General features: G+C 39.2%; 1 protein-coding gene across 2 annotated transcripts in view; it reads left to right on the top strand.

The window, feature by feature from the left end:
* Positions 1-15,576, top strand: part of NBAS (NBAS subunit of NRZ tethering complex) — a 345,026-nt gene that overhangs the window by 293,328 nt on the left and 36,122 nt on the right. For both annotated transcript variants that reach the window (XM_060116919.1, XM_060116918.1), the window contains one exon: positions 11,013-11,208. In XM_060116919.1, coding sequence (XP_059972902.1) covers positions 11,013-11,208 — 196 coding nt within the window. The remainder of the gene's footprint in view (positions 1-11,012; positions 11,209-15,576) is intronic.

Here is a 15,576-nt window from a genome sequence, read left to right as displayed (position 1 = left end):
CATTTAATCCATTTACATTTAAGGTAATTATCGATATGTATGTTCCTATTACTATTTTCTTAATTGTTTTGGGTTTTTCTTAACATCTTTATTGGAGTATAATTGCTTTACAATGGTGTGTTAGTTTCTGCTTTATAACAAAGTGAATCAGCTGTACATATACGTATATCCCCATATCTCCTCACTCTTGTTTTCATAGGTATTTTCCTTCTGTTGTGTTTCCTGCCTAGAGAAGTTCCTTTAGCATTTGTTGTAGACCTGGTTTGGTGGTGTTGAAGTCTCTTAGCTTTTGCTTGTCTGTAAAGCTTTTGATTTCTCTGTCGAATCTGAATGAGATCCTTGCTGGGTAGAGTAATCTTGGTTGTAGGTTCTTCCCTTTCATCACTTTAAATATGTCCTGTCACTCCCTTCTGCCTTGCAGAGTTTCTGCTGAAAAATCAGCTGTTAACCTTATGGGGATTCCCTTGTATATTATTTGTTGATTTTCCCTTGCTGCTTTTAATATCTTTTCTTTGTATTTAATTTTTGATAGTTTGATTAATATGTGTCCTGGTGTGTTTCTCCTTGCATTTATCCTGTGTGGGACTTCTCTGCACTTCCTGGACTTGATTGACTATTTCCTTTCCCATGTTAGGGAAGTTTTCAATTATAATTTCTTCAAATATTTTCTCTGAACCTTTCTTTTTCTCTTCTTCTTCTGGGACCCCTATAATTCAAATGTTGGTACGTTTAATGTTGTCCCAGAGGTCTCTGAGACTGTCCTCAAGTCTTTTCATTATTTTTCTTTATTCTGCTCTGCAGTAGTTATTTCCACTATTTTATCTTCCATGTCACTTATCCGTTCTTCTGCCTCAGTTATTCTGCTATTGATTCCTTCTAGAGATTTTTAATTTCATTTATTATGTTGTTCCTCATTGTTTGTTTGCTTTTTAGTTCTTTTAGGTCCTTGTTAAACGTTTCTTGTATTTTCTTCATTCTATTTCCAAGATTTTTGATTCATCTTTACTCTCATTACGCTGAATTCTTTTTCAGGTAGGCTGCCTGTTTCCTCTTCATTTGTTTGGTCTGGTGGGTTTTTACCTTGCTCCTTCATCTACTGCGTATTTCTCTGTCTTCTCATTTTGTTGAACTTACTGTGTTTGGGGTCTCCTTTCCACAGGCTGCAGGTTTGTAGTTTCCATTGGTTTTGGTGTCTGCCCCCAGTGGGTGAGGTTGGTTCAGTGGCTTTTGTAGGCTTCCTGGTGGAGGGGATTGGTGCCTGTGTTCCGGTGGGTGGGGCTGGATCTTGTCTTTCTGGTGGGCAGGACCACATCCGGTGGTGTGTTTGTGGTGTCTGTGACCTTATTATGATTTTAGGCAGCCTCTCTGCTAATGGGTGGGGTTGTGTTCCTGTCTTGCTAGTTGTTTGGCATAGGGTATCCAGCACTGGAATTTGCTTGCCGTTGAGTGGAGCTGGGTCTTAGTGTTGAGCCGGAGATCTCTGGGAGAGCCTCGCTGATTGATATTACATGGGTCTGGGTGGTCTCTGGTGGTCCAGTGTCCTGAATTTGGCTCTCCCACCTCAGCCGCTGAGGCCTGACCCCCGGCTGGAGCACCAAGACCCTGTCAGCCACCTGACAAAATTTCCCCCACAGATCACAAACTTCATATATACCACATGTCTTCTAATACAGCTGCTGGACTGGTCTTTTTCCACCACTAGCTCAGCATCCTGCTTCTTCAGAAAAGTGTGCTGCACTCAGACTCCGGGGCTCATTCACATGGTTCTCTCCCCACCCTCCTGCGGTGCTGCCGAAGCTGCTCTTTCCTGGTGGGCCTGGGAGCCAGTTGGCCTTCTGAGAGTGCCCTCAGGGCGGCGCCTGTACTCTGACATGTTGACTTCCAAATGGAAAAATCCTTTCTTTGTGTGAATAAAGGTGGCCCTCGAGGTCCAGGTTTCATGGAACTGGCCCGCGGTCCCCAGGACGGTCGCGGCTTTGGCCGGTGGGGCCCCTCCAGAGCCGGCAGCTTCAGTGAGGCCGCCCTCCCCTGGGGCTCCAGGGCAGCTCCGTGGCAGTGGAGGGGAGAGACCCCAAGCCAGGAGTTCCAGCTCTGCCGAAACGCAGGCTCCTTTCTGTGAAAAAAAAAATTTTTTTTTAAATTAAAAAAAAAAATTATCTTATTGAAGTATAATTAATTTACAATGTTGTGTTTCTGGTGTATAGCAAAGTGATTCAGTTATATATATATATATTCTTTTTCATATTCTTTTCCATTATGGTTTATTACAGGATATTAAATATAGTTCCCTGTGCTCTACAGTAGGACCTTGTTGTTTATCCATTCTATATATAGTTGTTTGCGTCTGCTAATCCCAAACTCCCCATCCATCCCTCCCCCACCCCACTCCCACGTGGGAACCACTAGTCTGTCCTCTATGTCTGTGAGTCTGTTTCTGACAAAAACCTTTTATAACTTCTGCAATTAAAGATGAGAATATGATAATTAGTCAGAGGCTAGTGCCTATTTATTTTGTGAGTGTGTATGTTTTCACCCATTATGGATGTACCTCAGGGATATTGAGAGTTTGGTTCCAGACCACCACAATAAAGTGAATATCACAATAAAGCAAGTCACACAAATTTTTTTTGGTTTTCAGTGTATATAAAAGTTATGTCTATACTGTACTGTTGTCTAGTACAAAAGCATTATGTCTAAAAAAAATTCTGCATACCTTAATTAAAAAATACTTTATTGGGCTTCCCTGGTGGCGCAGTGGTTGAGAGTCCGCCTGCCGATGCAGGGGACACAGGTTCGTGCCCCGGTCTGGGAAGATCCCACATGCCGCAGAGCGGCTGAGCCATGGCCGCTGAGCCTGCGTGTCCGGAGCCTGTGCTCCGCAACGGGAGAGGCCACAACAGTGAGAGGCCTGCATAATGCAAAAAAAAAAAAAAAAAAAACTTTATTGCTAAAAAATGCCAAAACAATTACAGTAGGAACATCAAAGATCACTGATCACAGATCACCATAACAAATATAATAATAATAAAAAAGTTTCAAATATTGTGAGAATTACCAAAATGTGTTACAGAGACATGAATTGAGCAAATGCTTTTGGAAAAGTGGCATCAGTAGACTTGCTCAATGCAAGGTGGCCACCAATTTGTTAAAAAAAAAGACACTGTCTAAAGTGCAGTAAAGTGAAGTGTAATAAGGTGAGGTGTGCCTGTAACATCATATGTTGAGAGGATATTTTAAATTTCTAGTTTGTGTTAAGGATTAGTCTATTAGTTTGCCTAGGGAAAAAATGTTTCAAAAAATTCAACAGCTAAAATTACAATATTCTAAAATAATATACCCGTTAAACCAGGAACTAAGAAAATACCTTGATGCGGTTTAAAAACAAAAATCTAATGAACATCCGTTACTTATTCTTACTTAACAACTCACTCAGTCCTCAGAACCACCCTATCATATTACTATTATTGTCATCTCCATTTTACAGATGGGGAAATGAAGGTCAGACAGGTTTTGTAGGTTGTCTGGGGTCGCCCAGATAAAGACATGTTGTGAATTTCTCTTACCCTATCTCATCTTTTCCTGACATTAAAGAGCCTGCAATGGACTGTTAAGGCAGTGCTTCTCAAACGTCATTCTGCTTAGGAATTGCCCAGGGATCTTATTACAATACAAATTTTACTTGGGTAGATGTAGGTAGCGCCTGAGATTCTGCGTTTCCAACCAGCTCCCAAGTGCCCCTTAGTCCATGGACTGAACTTTGCAAGGTCTTAAGGCATTACTTTCCTCCATTTTCTCACCGCTTCCACCTCCTTCTCTCTGCCTTGGCCTTATTTCCTTTTCTACTCCCTGCCTTCATATACCTTTAAAAAATTTCCTAACGGAAATGACCCACACGTGTGAACCAGTATATTAGTGATTCTCAAAAGGATGTACAGAAATAAATCCACTCAGAAAACAGATAATTAATGAGGAATTCCTCTGTGCACCATTCGAAGAGGGAGCAAGATTTCCTTCAAAACTATTAAGTATTTTAGGAGTCTTTGTTTGTTTGTTTAAATTGCTGCTTAATCACAGTAGCAGCTTCAACTGTCTTAAAGCTTCGTGTATATTGAACAGTGTCAGATCATTCAGGCTTCATTGAGCTCTTTGGAGTTACCTAGGGACTTCACATTATTTTTGAAGCACACAGAAGACCCCGCCCCCACCAAAAAAAAAAAGAAAAGATAAAGAAAGCCCACTAGAGCAAATTGAATCCAGTTTCTTCTTACTCTTCCCACTCTGTGAGGCAAAGTGAATCATCAGATGATCTCCAAGTACCCCCAGTGCATGAGCCCTCTGTTCTGTGATATGAACCCTGCTGAAAGCCATGGTCGCTGACCAGGAGGGTGGATCCACTCTACCATTGCAGTGTTCCTTGGGGCCACCTAAGGCCATATTTATTACTTCACAGCTGCCGTTTCTGCCGCATTACAGTGAGATGTGTCCATGTTTCTATTGATGAATGAACCTCAAGAAGATCTTCTGATTGGTGTACATTTGAGAGCAGCCACAAAGACGTTGTTAGTATTTATTTACCAAAAGTTAAGATTTGAGATTGGAATTCTGCACACACCAAAATTATTCCTTTGTAGGAATTTGTCTTTTAATATAACTTGATTATGATAATTATTTGAAAAAAATCATACTTTTTATACTACTGCAATGCCATTAACACGTTATGCATTCATTTGTTTTCAGTTCCCTTTTGCTCTTTGTCAGGTGCCCCAGTTGTTTCACGGGAGCTGATGAATAGAGGACATGGTCCTGGGAAATGTCTGCTCCACCCAGTTCCATGTGTAGTGAGGAAAGTGTGTGCAGTGTGTGGATCGGTTCCTTCACTGAGTTCAGGGACCTACCCAGAATATGAGCACTTACGTCTCTCACTGTTCGCTCACTCACATTTACTTGCTTTCCACCCCGGGCCCACCCACCTGCCTGTCCTTCTCTCTCTATCTAGCCTAGCATGTTACAAATCAGTTTGCACACTCATTTCCTACTGAGGCCAGGCAGGTAATGGAAATGAGCAAGGTGGACGGGGCTTAAGGGAAGGTAGGAAGTGTGAAGGCTGAGGGGTACTTGAGAGCTCAGGAGGCCTTATCTAAGGGAAGCAGCTGCCAGTGAGCCCTTATCTTCCAGCATTTAAAGGGGAGCTACGTTGTTAAGAGAGTGGATCCTAAGAGATCTCATCACAAGAATAAAAACATTTTTTTCTTTTTCCTTTTTTATCTATATGAGATGATGGATTTTCACTAAACTTACTATGGTGATCTTCACAATATATGTAAGTCAAATCATTATGCTGTACACCTTAAACTTATACAGTGCTGTATGTCAATTATATCTCAATAAAGCGGGAGAAAAAAAGAAGAGCTGGTAAATCTTCATTGTGTAAAATTTTTAAATCTTGAAACATTGGTATATACTGTGTAAGCCAGTACAAAACGCTGGCTACTGGTTTATAACTTCAATCTACAAGATTGGACAAAGTGACCTTCTGTTCCCTTCAGGCATTCCAATTCTATGACATCTATATTTACAAGAAATCACAAAGGTCTATGTTTGTCTTGTTTGAATGCAGTCTTTCCTTCTCCCATTCTCAAATAAGAACAATAATTTTGGGCTTCCCTGGTGGCGCAGTGGTTGAGAGTCCGCCTGCCAATGCAGGGGACACGGGTTCGTGCCCCGATCCCGGAAGATCCCACATGCCGCGGAGCGGCTGGGCCCGCGAGCCATGGCCGCGGAGCCTGTGTGTCCGGAGCCTGTGCTCCGCAACGGGAGAGGCCACAGCAGTGAGAGGCCCGCGTACAGCAAAAAAAAAAAAAAAAAAAAAAAAAAAAAAAGAACAATAATTTTATTTTGTGTAGTGCATCATGATATGTAAAGTGCTTTTCATATTTACTGTCTCTTTTAATAGACCATAATCATTTAAGTTCAAGGTTGGGTTATCTTCATACGTTTATGCCATGCAGAATTTGCAAACTCTTATACAAAGGATCAGCTTATTAATATTCTCAGAATCTGTCTTTTTTCTTTGATTCAATAATTGCCTTTGTTTAGTTGGCATTTCTTTTCCGTTCCTTTGCAGTTTTGTGAATATCCTCTTATATTACCTTACTTACCTAGTAGAACATCATATTCTCAAGTTAGTCATTCAGTGAACCTAGTTCTGTTGTCATTGTCGCTGCTGCTGTTCTTTTCTGTTAATAAAACTACTCGTATATTTCAGAAGACTCCTTATCTTTTGGGCCAAAACTGATTGTGTGAATGTGTGTGTGTTTCTTTTAGTAGTTAATTTTTTTTAAAAAAAAATAGTGTACTGAATTACCCTGTGTAGTACAATAACCTCCCCCCACCACAGAAATCCTCATTATAGGGAAAGAGGTAGAAGCAAATGTCTGTGTATTTGCAATGAAACTGAGATATTTTTCTCCATTACCTATTTTATATCTTTTTTAAATCATTTGTATACCTCTTGTATAATAAGGTAAAAACGTTTTGAAATCATATTCTCTTTTTATTCCTAAGCTCATTAAACCCTCTCCTTGCCTCCATAAAATGCTATAAAAATGGAATCATTTTCCTTCCCATTCTGTTTTTTTTTTTACACTATAAAAGTCGTAATTGGGGGCTTCCTTGGTGGCGCAGTGGTTAAGAATCCGCCTGCCAATTCAGGAGACACAGGCTCGAGCCCTGGTATGGGAAGATCCCACATGCCGCGGAGCAACTAAGCCCGTGCGCCACAACTGCTGAGCCTGCGTGCCACAGATACTGAAGCCCGTGAGCCTAGAGCCCATGCTCTGAAACAACAGAAACCACCGCAATGAGAAGCCTGCACACCGCAGCCAAGAGTAGCCCCTGCTCACCGCAAGTAGAGAAAGCCCACACGCAGCAACAAAGACCCAACGCAGCCAAAAATAGATAAATACATTTATTAAAAAAAGAAAGTCACAACTGGTTATTTTTTACCCACCTGCTTATCTTGAAAAATTTCAAACCCACAGAAAAGTTGCAAAGATTGAAAAGTAATGACTATATTCTCTTCCCCTTGATTCACCAATTGTTAACATTCTATCACAATTCTAACATTCTGTTTTTCTCTCTCTGCCTCTGTATATGTGTGTGTGTGTGTGTTTGCCGAATCATAAGAAAAACTATGAATTTTAAAAACTCAAATTGAAGTTAAAATGTAAACTATTTTGCAGCTAAAAACTTTAGGAGATACTCTCTAGTCAATGTCCTGGACAGCTTTTCCTACAGAGCTGCCTTTCATTTCTGCGCAGTCTTATTGAGCACAAATGTTCACAGTATATATAGCCAAGCTCATCTATAACATAGTGCTTCTAGAACACAATGTTTCTGTTTTAGGAATGAGTTTTCGTAATTTTATTATGTATTTGAACTATCAACCAAAACTTAGAGCAGTTTTTTCCAAAATGTCCAATGTTATCAACTGCACAGCAAGTTGTTAAGTAAAAGGAATCTAAATCTAATGACTTGGAAAATGCTATGATAATAATCTCTCTGTATCACATCAGTACCAGAGTAATTTTAATCTACTGCCACAGTGTTTGGGAATTTGCCCCCATTTGGTTCAGTAGCATTGCATAGTGATTGACAAGGCAGTAACATAGTCCAAGTTCAAATATTGGCTCCACGACTTACTGTGTGACTGTGGACAGGTTATTAAACGTCTCTTTGGTTGCTTCCTGATCTACAAACTGGAGATGATAACAGAATACATGAAAAAGATAGTGACGGTGGAGTGACGTAATTCATGGCACATAGTAAACTTTCATAGTTACTATTATTAACAGTTTTCATTCTTGTTCACTGTATGCAGATCTTGCATTATTTTTGTAACTTCCATCTGGTCTTCATGACTCCAGCTTCTTCCCATTCTAGCTCTTCCTACCTGCTCCCCTCTTGGCACTTGGGTGACAGGGTCAAAAATATCAGCTTCTTATTGTGTGAAATTGGCTTGGACTCAAAGCCCAAAATGTTCTTTAATCTTCTTTTCTCTTGAGTTACACTTAATCTGACCAGTGTAGGCCTCACCAAAAGGGCCTGAGCGTGCCCCGGCCTGCACACCTCTCTAAGCACTAACATGACTGTGATATTTCACTGCTCAGAAGCCCTCCATCATTCCCATTCCACACCAGGTAAGACCAATGTCCTCAGTAATCATTGCTGCCACTAACTGAAGTTCTTCGTTATGTGCCAGATAATGTATTATGTGCTTTCATTTTATGTATTTCATTCTCAACCACTCCACGAGTAAGGGGTTATTATCTATCTCCAATTTACAAATAAGACACTGAGGCTCAGAACCGTTCAGTGACTTCTTGGTCAGTGGAGTGCTGTCAGGAAGTGGTCATTCTGGGAAGGGAATCTGGGCTGACGCCTGCAAAGCCTGTGCTTTCAGAGCTTGAAGGTGCGCCACCTTTTCAGCCTGTGTGCGAGCTCCTGGTTATCCAGGCCAGGAGACCTGTCCTCGCTTTACTCTCTCCTCTGATGGACCCCCAGCCATCTGTGCTTTTATTGCTCCCTGAACATGCTATGTCCTTTGAAATCTTGGACTTTTTTTTCCCTTGCTCTTCTCTTTATCTGGATTATATTTTCCCACCTTTTCACTTATGTGCCTTCCATTTGCCCTTTGTGATCCGGTTCAGAGGCCACGTCCTCTGTGAAGCCTTCCCTGATTTTACTCACTCTTTCTTCAAAACAATTGTTCACATTTATATCATGTTAATATTTAGAGAATAGTCATTTGTGAAGTCTTTCTGTTTCATTGTATTGTTAGTTCTTTGAAGGCGCAGATCATATAATTGTTCATCCCTGATCATCCACTACAAACTAGTACTCTGTTGACGCTGATAATAAAATGATGATGATATTCGGATGATGTTTATTAAATCCTTCCTCTGTGCCACATACAATTCTGGGTACTTTATATAAGTTATCTTGGTTGCAAAGACTCCAACAGACACACTTTCCGGACCTTTGTCTACTTAACTGTAAAACGGGAATGATGACATTCATGATTTTTATTGAGAGTTGTTAGGAAAAGGTTCATAGGTCCATCAAATTCCAAAATAATACTCTTTGCACTACACAATACTGTCTGTTTGCTTTGCAAGTAGTAGATATCCAGGAAGTATTTATAACATTCTGCTTCTTTTGCACCCCAGTTTTGATTTCTGATACATATTAAGAGCGGCACTCATAGGTAAAACTAACAAATGTCTTTGTAAATTTAGGAAATGCTTGAACCAATTGTCCACAGCATTTTGTAATATATTTTATTCCTAAATACAAATAACGAACTTTGGTTTTTTTAAATTTAAATTGTCCTGAAATTGTATTGGCAAGTATATTCTAGAATGCACACTGAGAGAAATACTCAGTGGTATTGTAGAGTTTTATTCTCAGAAGTTTTAAAAAAATTTTATGTGGTCTTGTTAGTTCATGGAATTTGGAACTTGATGTAGGTGATTTATTGGTGAAAGCCTAAGGATATGGTTATAAAAGAATCTATATAATTCAGTGCTTTAGCCTGGATCTCTAGGGCCTTGTGGAAGTGAGGCTTCTGTATGAATGACCTCTTAACAGTCATCGATAGTAGTAATTCATCGACATCATCATCAAATACGTTGTTTTCCTAAGATGGTCCATTTGGGATTATAAGTGAAAAGATTCTAGTACTGGACAGAAAGTTGTACAAATGTCCCCTTCGACAAATCCTTTTAGACCTCCCAGTTCTTTAATAATCACACATTCATATTTTATTTTTAAGGTAGTATCACATTTGATACTCTAACCCCTTATTTAAATTCTATCACAGAAAAATAGTAGAAAGAACATGGACTTTGGGGTCATACTGCACTAGTATAGTTGTTGTGGGCATACACTATCTCTTCCATTAAGCCTGTTTCCTCATCTATAAAATGGAATTTACATGTACAGCATGATGACTATAGTTAACAATATATTATATTTTTGGAAATTACTAAGAGAGATCTTAGAAGTTCTCATCTCAAGAAAAAAAAGTTTGTAACTATATCAGATGATGGATGTTAACTGAACTTACTGTGGTAATTATTTTGCATTATATACATAAATCATGACGTTGTACACCTTAAACTAATACAATGTTATATGCCAATTATATCTCAATAAAACTGAAAAATTTTCAATAAAATATTTACAAAGTAAATATATTTACTTTGTATAGTTATTGTCAACTAGTAATAGTTTATATAAAATTACTGAATGATGCCTGGCACTAGTAGTATCATTAGTAGAAATAAACCATACTTTTTTCTTTTTCTTTGAATTCAAAGTTATTAACTAGTTGATGAGATAAGCCATTCATGAAAATTGTATTACAAGAGTTATTTTGTTTGCCAAGACTAAAATAATAATATTTCAATCAAAGATTTTTTCCAGATGCCTACCTGGTTATCCAAGACTCTAGCACCCTCCTATGTGAACTATTAACAATAGAAACAGTTATCACTATAAAGCAGTGTTCTAATGAAAACTGTTTGATTTGAAAATCTTTAATTTTACCTATTGGGCTAGTTGTCAATTCAATTCAATTAAAAGAGAGTCTTTTAAGCCCTGGGAACTGGATGGGCACTGGGCAATCATCTTCATAGAACTTTGAAATAAGCCATGCTTCTTAATACACTTTGCTTAAGAAATGGAGTAGCTAAGAACATATTGATTATTTTTATCTGCTTTCTGTAACTCATTTGAATATGATACTGTTTAAAAATCACATGCATTTTACATAGTTTTTAAACACCTAATGTAGTTTGCTTTAAGCCATTTAAAACCTACATTTTTCCTCACAGTAGGAAAAAAAATAAAGTCACCCAACAAACAGTTGTTTAGATCAGTCACCACATTTGATTACTGGAATTAGAAACTACTAAGTTTTTTTCTTTTTAATCTAACCCTTGATTTTGCAGAGAAGAGCTGGTGTCCTCTGAGGACCTGCTGGAGTGGCTGCGGCCTTTCTATGCTGACGACGCCTGGCCCGTGAGGCCCCGCATTCAAGTGCTGCAGATTCTGGGACAGTCATTTCACCTGACCGAGGAGGATGGCAAGCTCCTTGTGTTCTTTAGAACGGAGGCCATCATCAAAGCCACTTGGCCCCAGAGACAGGTAAGGGAGCATCTGACTGCTCATTTCTTGATTACTTTAAACCTTCAGGTGAACAATCAGCTTGCTAATGCAAACTTCCCAGTGTGTTCATCAGTCTAACTATGTAGTAGTTAAATATGTGCAACAGATTTTGTTTTTATTTTTCCATATGTTTGAATATGCATAGTAGATGATGCCTCAGTCACCTAACATGTGTATCTAATTTTTCTCTTCATAGGGTACAGTCAGGATTTTTCATAGTATCAGTTAATTATGGCAGCTCACCCTTTCCCTGGAGAAATGCAGATCTAAGTGGAAATTCAGTGTGCAGTATAGCTATTTCATTTCTTTTATGCTCTGCCCAGGCACTAAAATGCCCTCCCTTCTCTTCTGTATGCACACAGACAAAATGCAGCAGACACACGAGATCTTCGTTCCTCCATATCATCCTTCAGGGCTCACTCAGTCCATCACCTCTCTGGACCCTTCCCTGACCATTTCAAACTTAATTAATTGAACCTTGAGGTCCACACATTTGATCTATTATTATTATTATTACTGCTGTTACTACTACTACTAAAAGTTTTCTCTCCCCACTACCTGAAAACTGAGAAACCCTGGAGGATATACCTGTCATTTTTCAAATCGCTCTAAGTATGCTGTGCACACGTTCAGAGCTTAAATGCTTGTTGATTGAGTAAGTGGAAATGCCAATTCCTAAATCAAAGAAATACGGTGGCTGTTGAATCTTGGCTTAGATTCTAAACTGATGCGTCCTGAAAGCATAGGACCTAAGAGTCAGCACTTAATCAAGTGCTTTAGCTTGCAGAGTAGTCTACAGGCCAATATATGTTAGAAAATAAGACTTCCTAGGTTAATCTGGTCTGCAAAAGAGTTTCCTGGGAGTCTGAGTCCAACTCAATTTACCTTCTAATTTTAAAGCTTTGCTTTATAATTTCTGTTTGTTTCCTTATTGTTTCATTTAAAGAACAATGAACTTTTTTTAAAAGAACCAAATATTAAGGATATCGCGAGACTCCTCTCAGAGCATCTTTAGAATTACCTCATATATTCTTATTTCCCTCTGTGAGAGAAACAGGTAAATACTGTTATCTATTCTTCAGAGTTAGGGAATTTGAGATTCACACAAGATGGACTTATCAAAGGTTCTCTAATCTTGCCAAATTGCTGAAATGGATTGTATTAAAAGTCACTAATGGGCTTCCCTGGTGGCGCAGTGGTTGAGAGTCCGCCTGCTGATGCAGGTGACATGGGTTTATGCCCCGGTCTGGGAAGATCCCACGTGCCGCGGAGCGGCTGGGCCCGTGAGCCATGGCCGCTGAGCCTGTGCATCCGGAGCCTGTGCTCCACAATGAGAGAGGCCACAACAGTGAGAGGCCCGCGTACCGCAAAAAAAAAAAAAAAAAAAACAAAAGTCACTAATATCTGAATAATACTCTGTGGAACATCATGACCATATCACATTATTTAGTCTCAGCATTTTGCTTTGAATTGCATCAAGAGACCACTAACAGGCTTTTTCAAGAGCAGTCGGTGAACACTAATGCAATGTGCTATGACATATACTCCAGGCGCCTGGCATAGTGAATGCTCGAGGTGTGCTTGCTTTCAGCAGACCCGAAGGTTCCCAAAGCATCTCGGAGGTAAGCTCCAAACTAGGTCACGTTATTTTTGCCGTGTGGAACCTTTTCTGACTCATCCTGAAACAAATGAACGCTCTGACTTTTCTGGACTTTTCCAACAGAACCTCCATTTCTCACTTTCTCAGCCCTTTTCAGTTGCATCTTCCTTGATGCCTCTGTCCTGGCAGGACGAGGAGGCCGGCTTCTGTGGTTGGAGCCTCACTTCATGTCAGATCTGTGCACCGGAAATGTCATGAAGCAACGTGGAAACTGGGAAAAGAGGAAAATATCCATCTTAGCTGTTGTGTTGAAACATTAGAACATACACTTTGATATTTGGGTCTAAACGCTTCAGAAATAATATAAGTATAACCACTATTTCTTCTTTTAAGTTTTCCTTGATGTTCCAGTTATTCAGAGAACAAGTTGCAGGTTTTAGATGGCTTCAATGACTTCTGGCTATTTCTGAGATTTTAATTTCATCTTAGCTGAACTTTTTCCAAAGACAGTATTTAAGGGAGCTTAGCTTTGTTAAGACTCCTTTCCCATGCACTTTTCTAAGCTGACTTGACTTTAATTTCACTGAATACACACTGTTGTCTCTCATTTGCAAAGTCTGCATGTTGCTTCTTGTTTCACCACTGTTTCCTCTAGTGCTGTGAGCTTTTCAGGCCCTCAACAAACATCTCTCCAGGGTGTCTCTTGACTTTAGTAAAAGTCATCCATGTCTCCTTCGCTTTTTACATTTTCTACCTCCTCTTACTTTCCCTCTGTATAAGAACAATTTCCTGGTCCTTGGAAGCTAATGATCTGAGTTTCTTAAAGTATTTGGTAGTAGAAATAAGGAAACTACCATACATTTAGGTCTTTAACCCATTGTGAGTTTATTTTTGTATAAGTTGTGAGAAAATGTTCTAATTTCATTTTTTTACATGTGGCTGGTAAGGATGTGGAGAAAAGAGAACCCTAGCACACTGTTGGTGGGTGTGTAAATTGGGGCAGCCACTGTAGAAAGCAGTATGGGGGTTCCTCAAAAAATTAAAAATAGAACTACCATATGATCCTGCAGTTCCACTCCTGGGTATATATCCAAAAAGAATGAAAATACTAATTCGAAAAGGTACATGCATGTCAGTGTCCAAAACAGCACTAATTACAATAACCAAGATATGGAAGTAAGCTAAGTGTCTGTCAACAGTTGAATGGATAAAGAAAATATGAGATATATAGATATACAGATATATATCTCCAGTGGCATATTACTAGGCCATACAAAAGAATATCTTGCCATTTACAGCATCACAGATGGATCTGGAGGGCATTATGCTTAGTGAAACATTAGGTTGGCCAAAAAGGTTGAATTTTGGCCTTTTTCCGCAAGATGTAACAAAAAACCTGAACGATCTTTTTGGCCAACCCAGTAAGTCAGAGAATGACAAACAGTGTATGTTGTCACTTTTGTGTGGAATCTAAAAAATAAAACAAATGGATATTACAAAACAGAAATGGACTCCTCGGTACAGAGAACAAACTAATGGCTGCCAGAGGGGAGAGAGGTCGAGGGAGAGGGGAAGATAAGTGAAGAGGATTAAGAGGTACAAGCTATTAGGTATAAAACAAATAAGTTACAAGGATGTAATGTACAGCACAGGGAATATAGCCAATATTTTATAATAACTGTATATGGAGTATAATCTATAGAAATAGCAAATCATTATGTCATACGTTTCAAACTAATACAACACTGCAAGTCAACTATGCTTCAATTAAAAAAAAAAACTACCATAGTGGCTTAATTATGTTATTCGTTTGTAGACTTCTTCAAAATAAATTAAATCACTGAGTGTCTCCTCCTCCTCCTCCTTTAAAAGTTAAGTATTCTATGTCAGCCTCGCATTGCTTATTCAAATCTATTTTGGAGGGCAAGTGAATTTTGGTAGGGGAACGCTGCCTTATAAAATAGCTGTTTGCTATTTAGAAAATGAATGCAAAAAATTTGTAGCATCAGAATGTAAGTAGTAACAACCTCTGGAATGCTGTAGAACTATGCCTGTAGTTTAAATTTGAGGTAGTCTCCATTACTGTTTTAAAAAAACTGTGTTACCTCTCACTAGACCAGTAGAAAGGTTGGGGCACTGGTGGGCAAATCATATGCATGTGTCTCCATACTCCCTCCACTGTTGTTTATGATCTTGGAGAAGATTCTTAAACTGTGAGCCTTGGCTGCTTGGTATGTAAAATGGAGCCTTGAACCAGAGGAGACAGAGGATGGTTTGCTCACCTCTGTCATTTGTTTGACACACATTAAACTGTTGTCTTCATCTCCATTCCATATCCCAAACACCTAGAAGACCCCAGAGTGCTGATTGCACAGGCTCTCATTTTCTTAATTTCTCCCTATCTCCTTCTCCATCCTCAAAGGTAATATTAAGGATAGAGACAGAGTCTTACAGTGTAAAGATAAGAAGAGGTAATGACATTTCAATGTTCAATTACCAGAAAATGTGGGACTGCTACCTTCACTGAGGCTGGTAATCCTCTTAGGCAGACTTTGCATACATCAAACAGGGACTTAATATTTAATTAGCCTCAAGGTGCCCAAAGTAGTGATCCCACAAATCAATGTGTTGCTGGGAAACCAGCCAGCTCCTGCAAAATTAAACACAGAGTCTGTGGAGCCTGCTACATCACTGGTTCTCAAAGAGACAGCGATTTCTAGTTTTCTAATGATTAGTTAACAGAATTA

Source organism: Mesoplodon densirostris, chromosome 14, assembly GCF_025265405.1.
Source record: "Mesoplodon densirostris isolate mMesDen1 chromosome 14, mMesDen1 primary haplotype, whole genome shotgun sequence".
In the NCBI taxonomy this organism is placed as follows: domain Eukaryota; kingdom Metazoa; phylum Chordata; class Mammalia; order Artiodactyla; family Ziphiidae; genus Mesoplodon; species Mesoplodon densirostris.
This window is presented reverse-complemented; position numbering and strand designations above follow the sequence as displayed.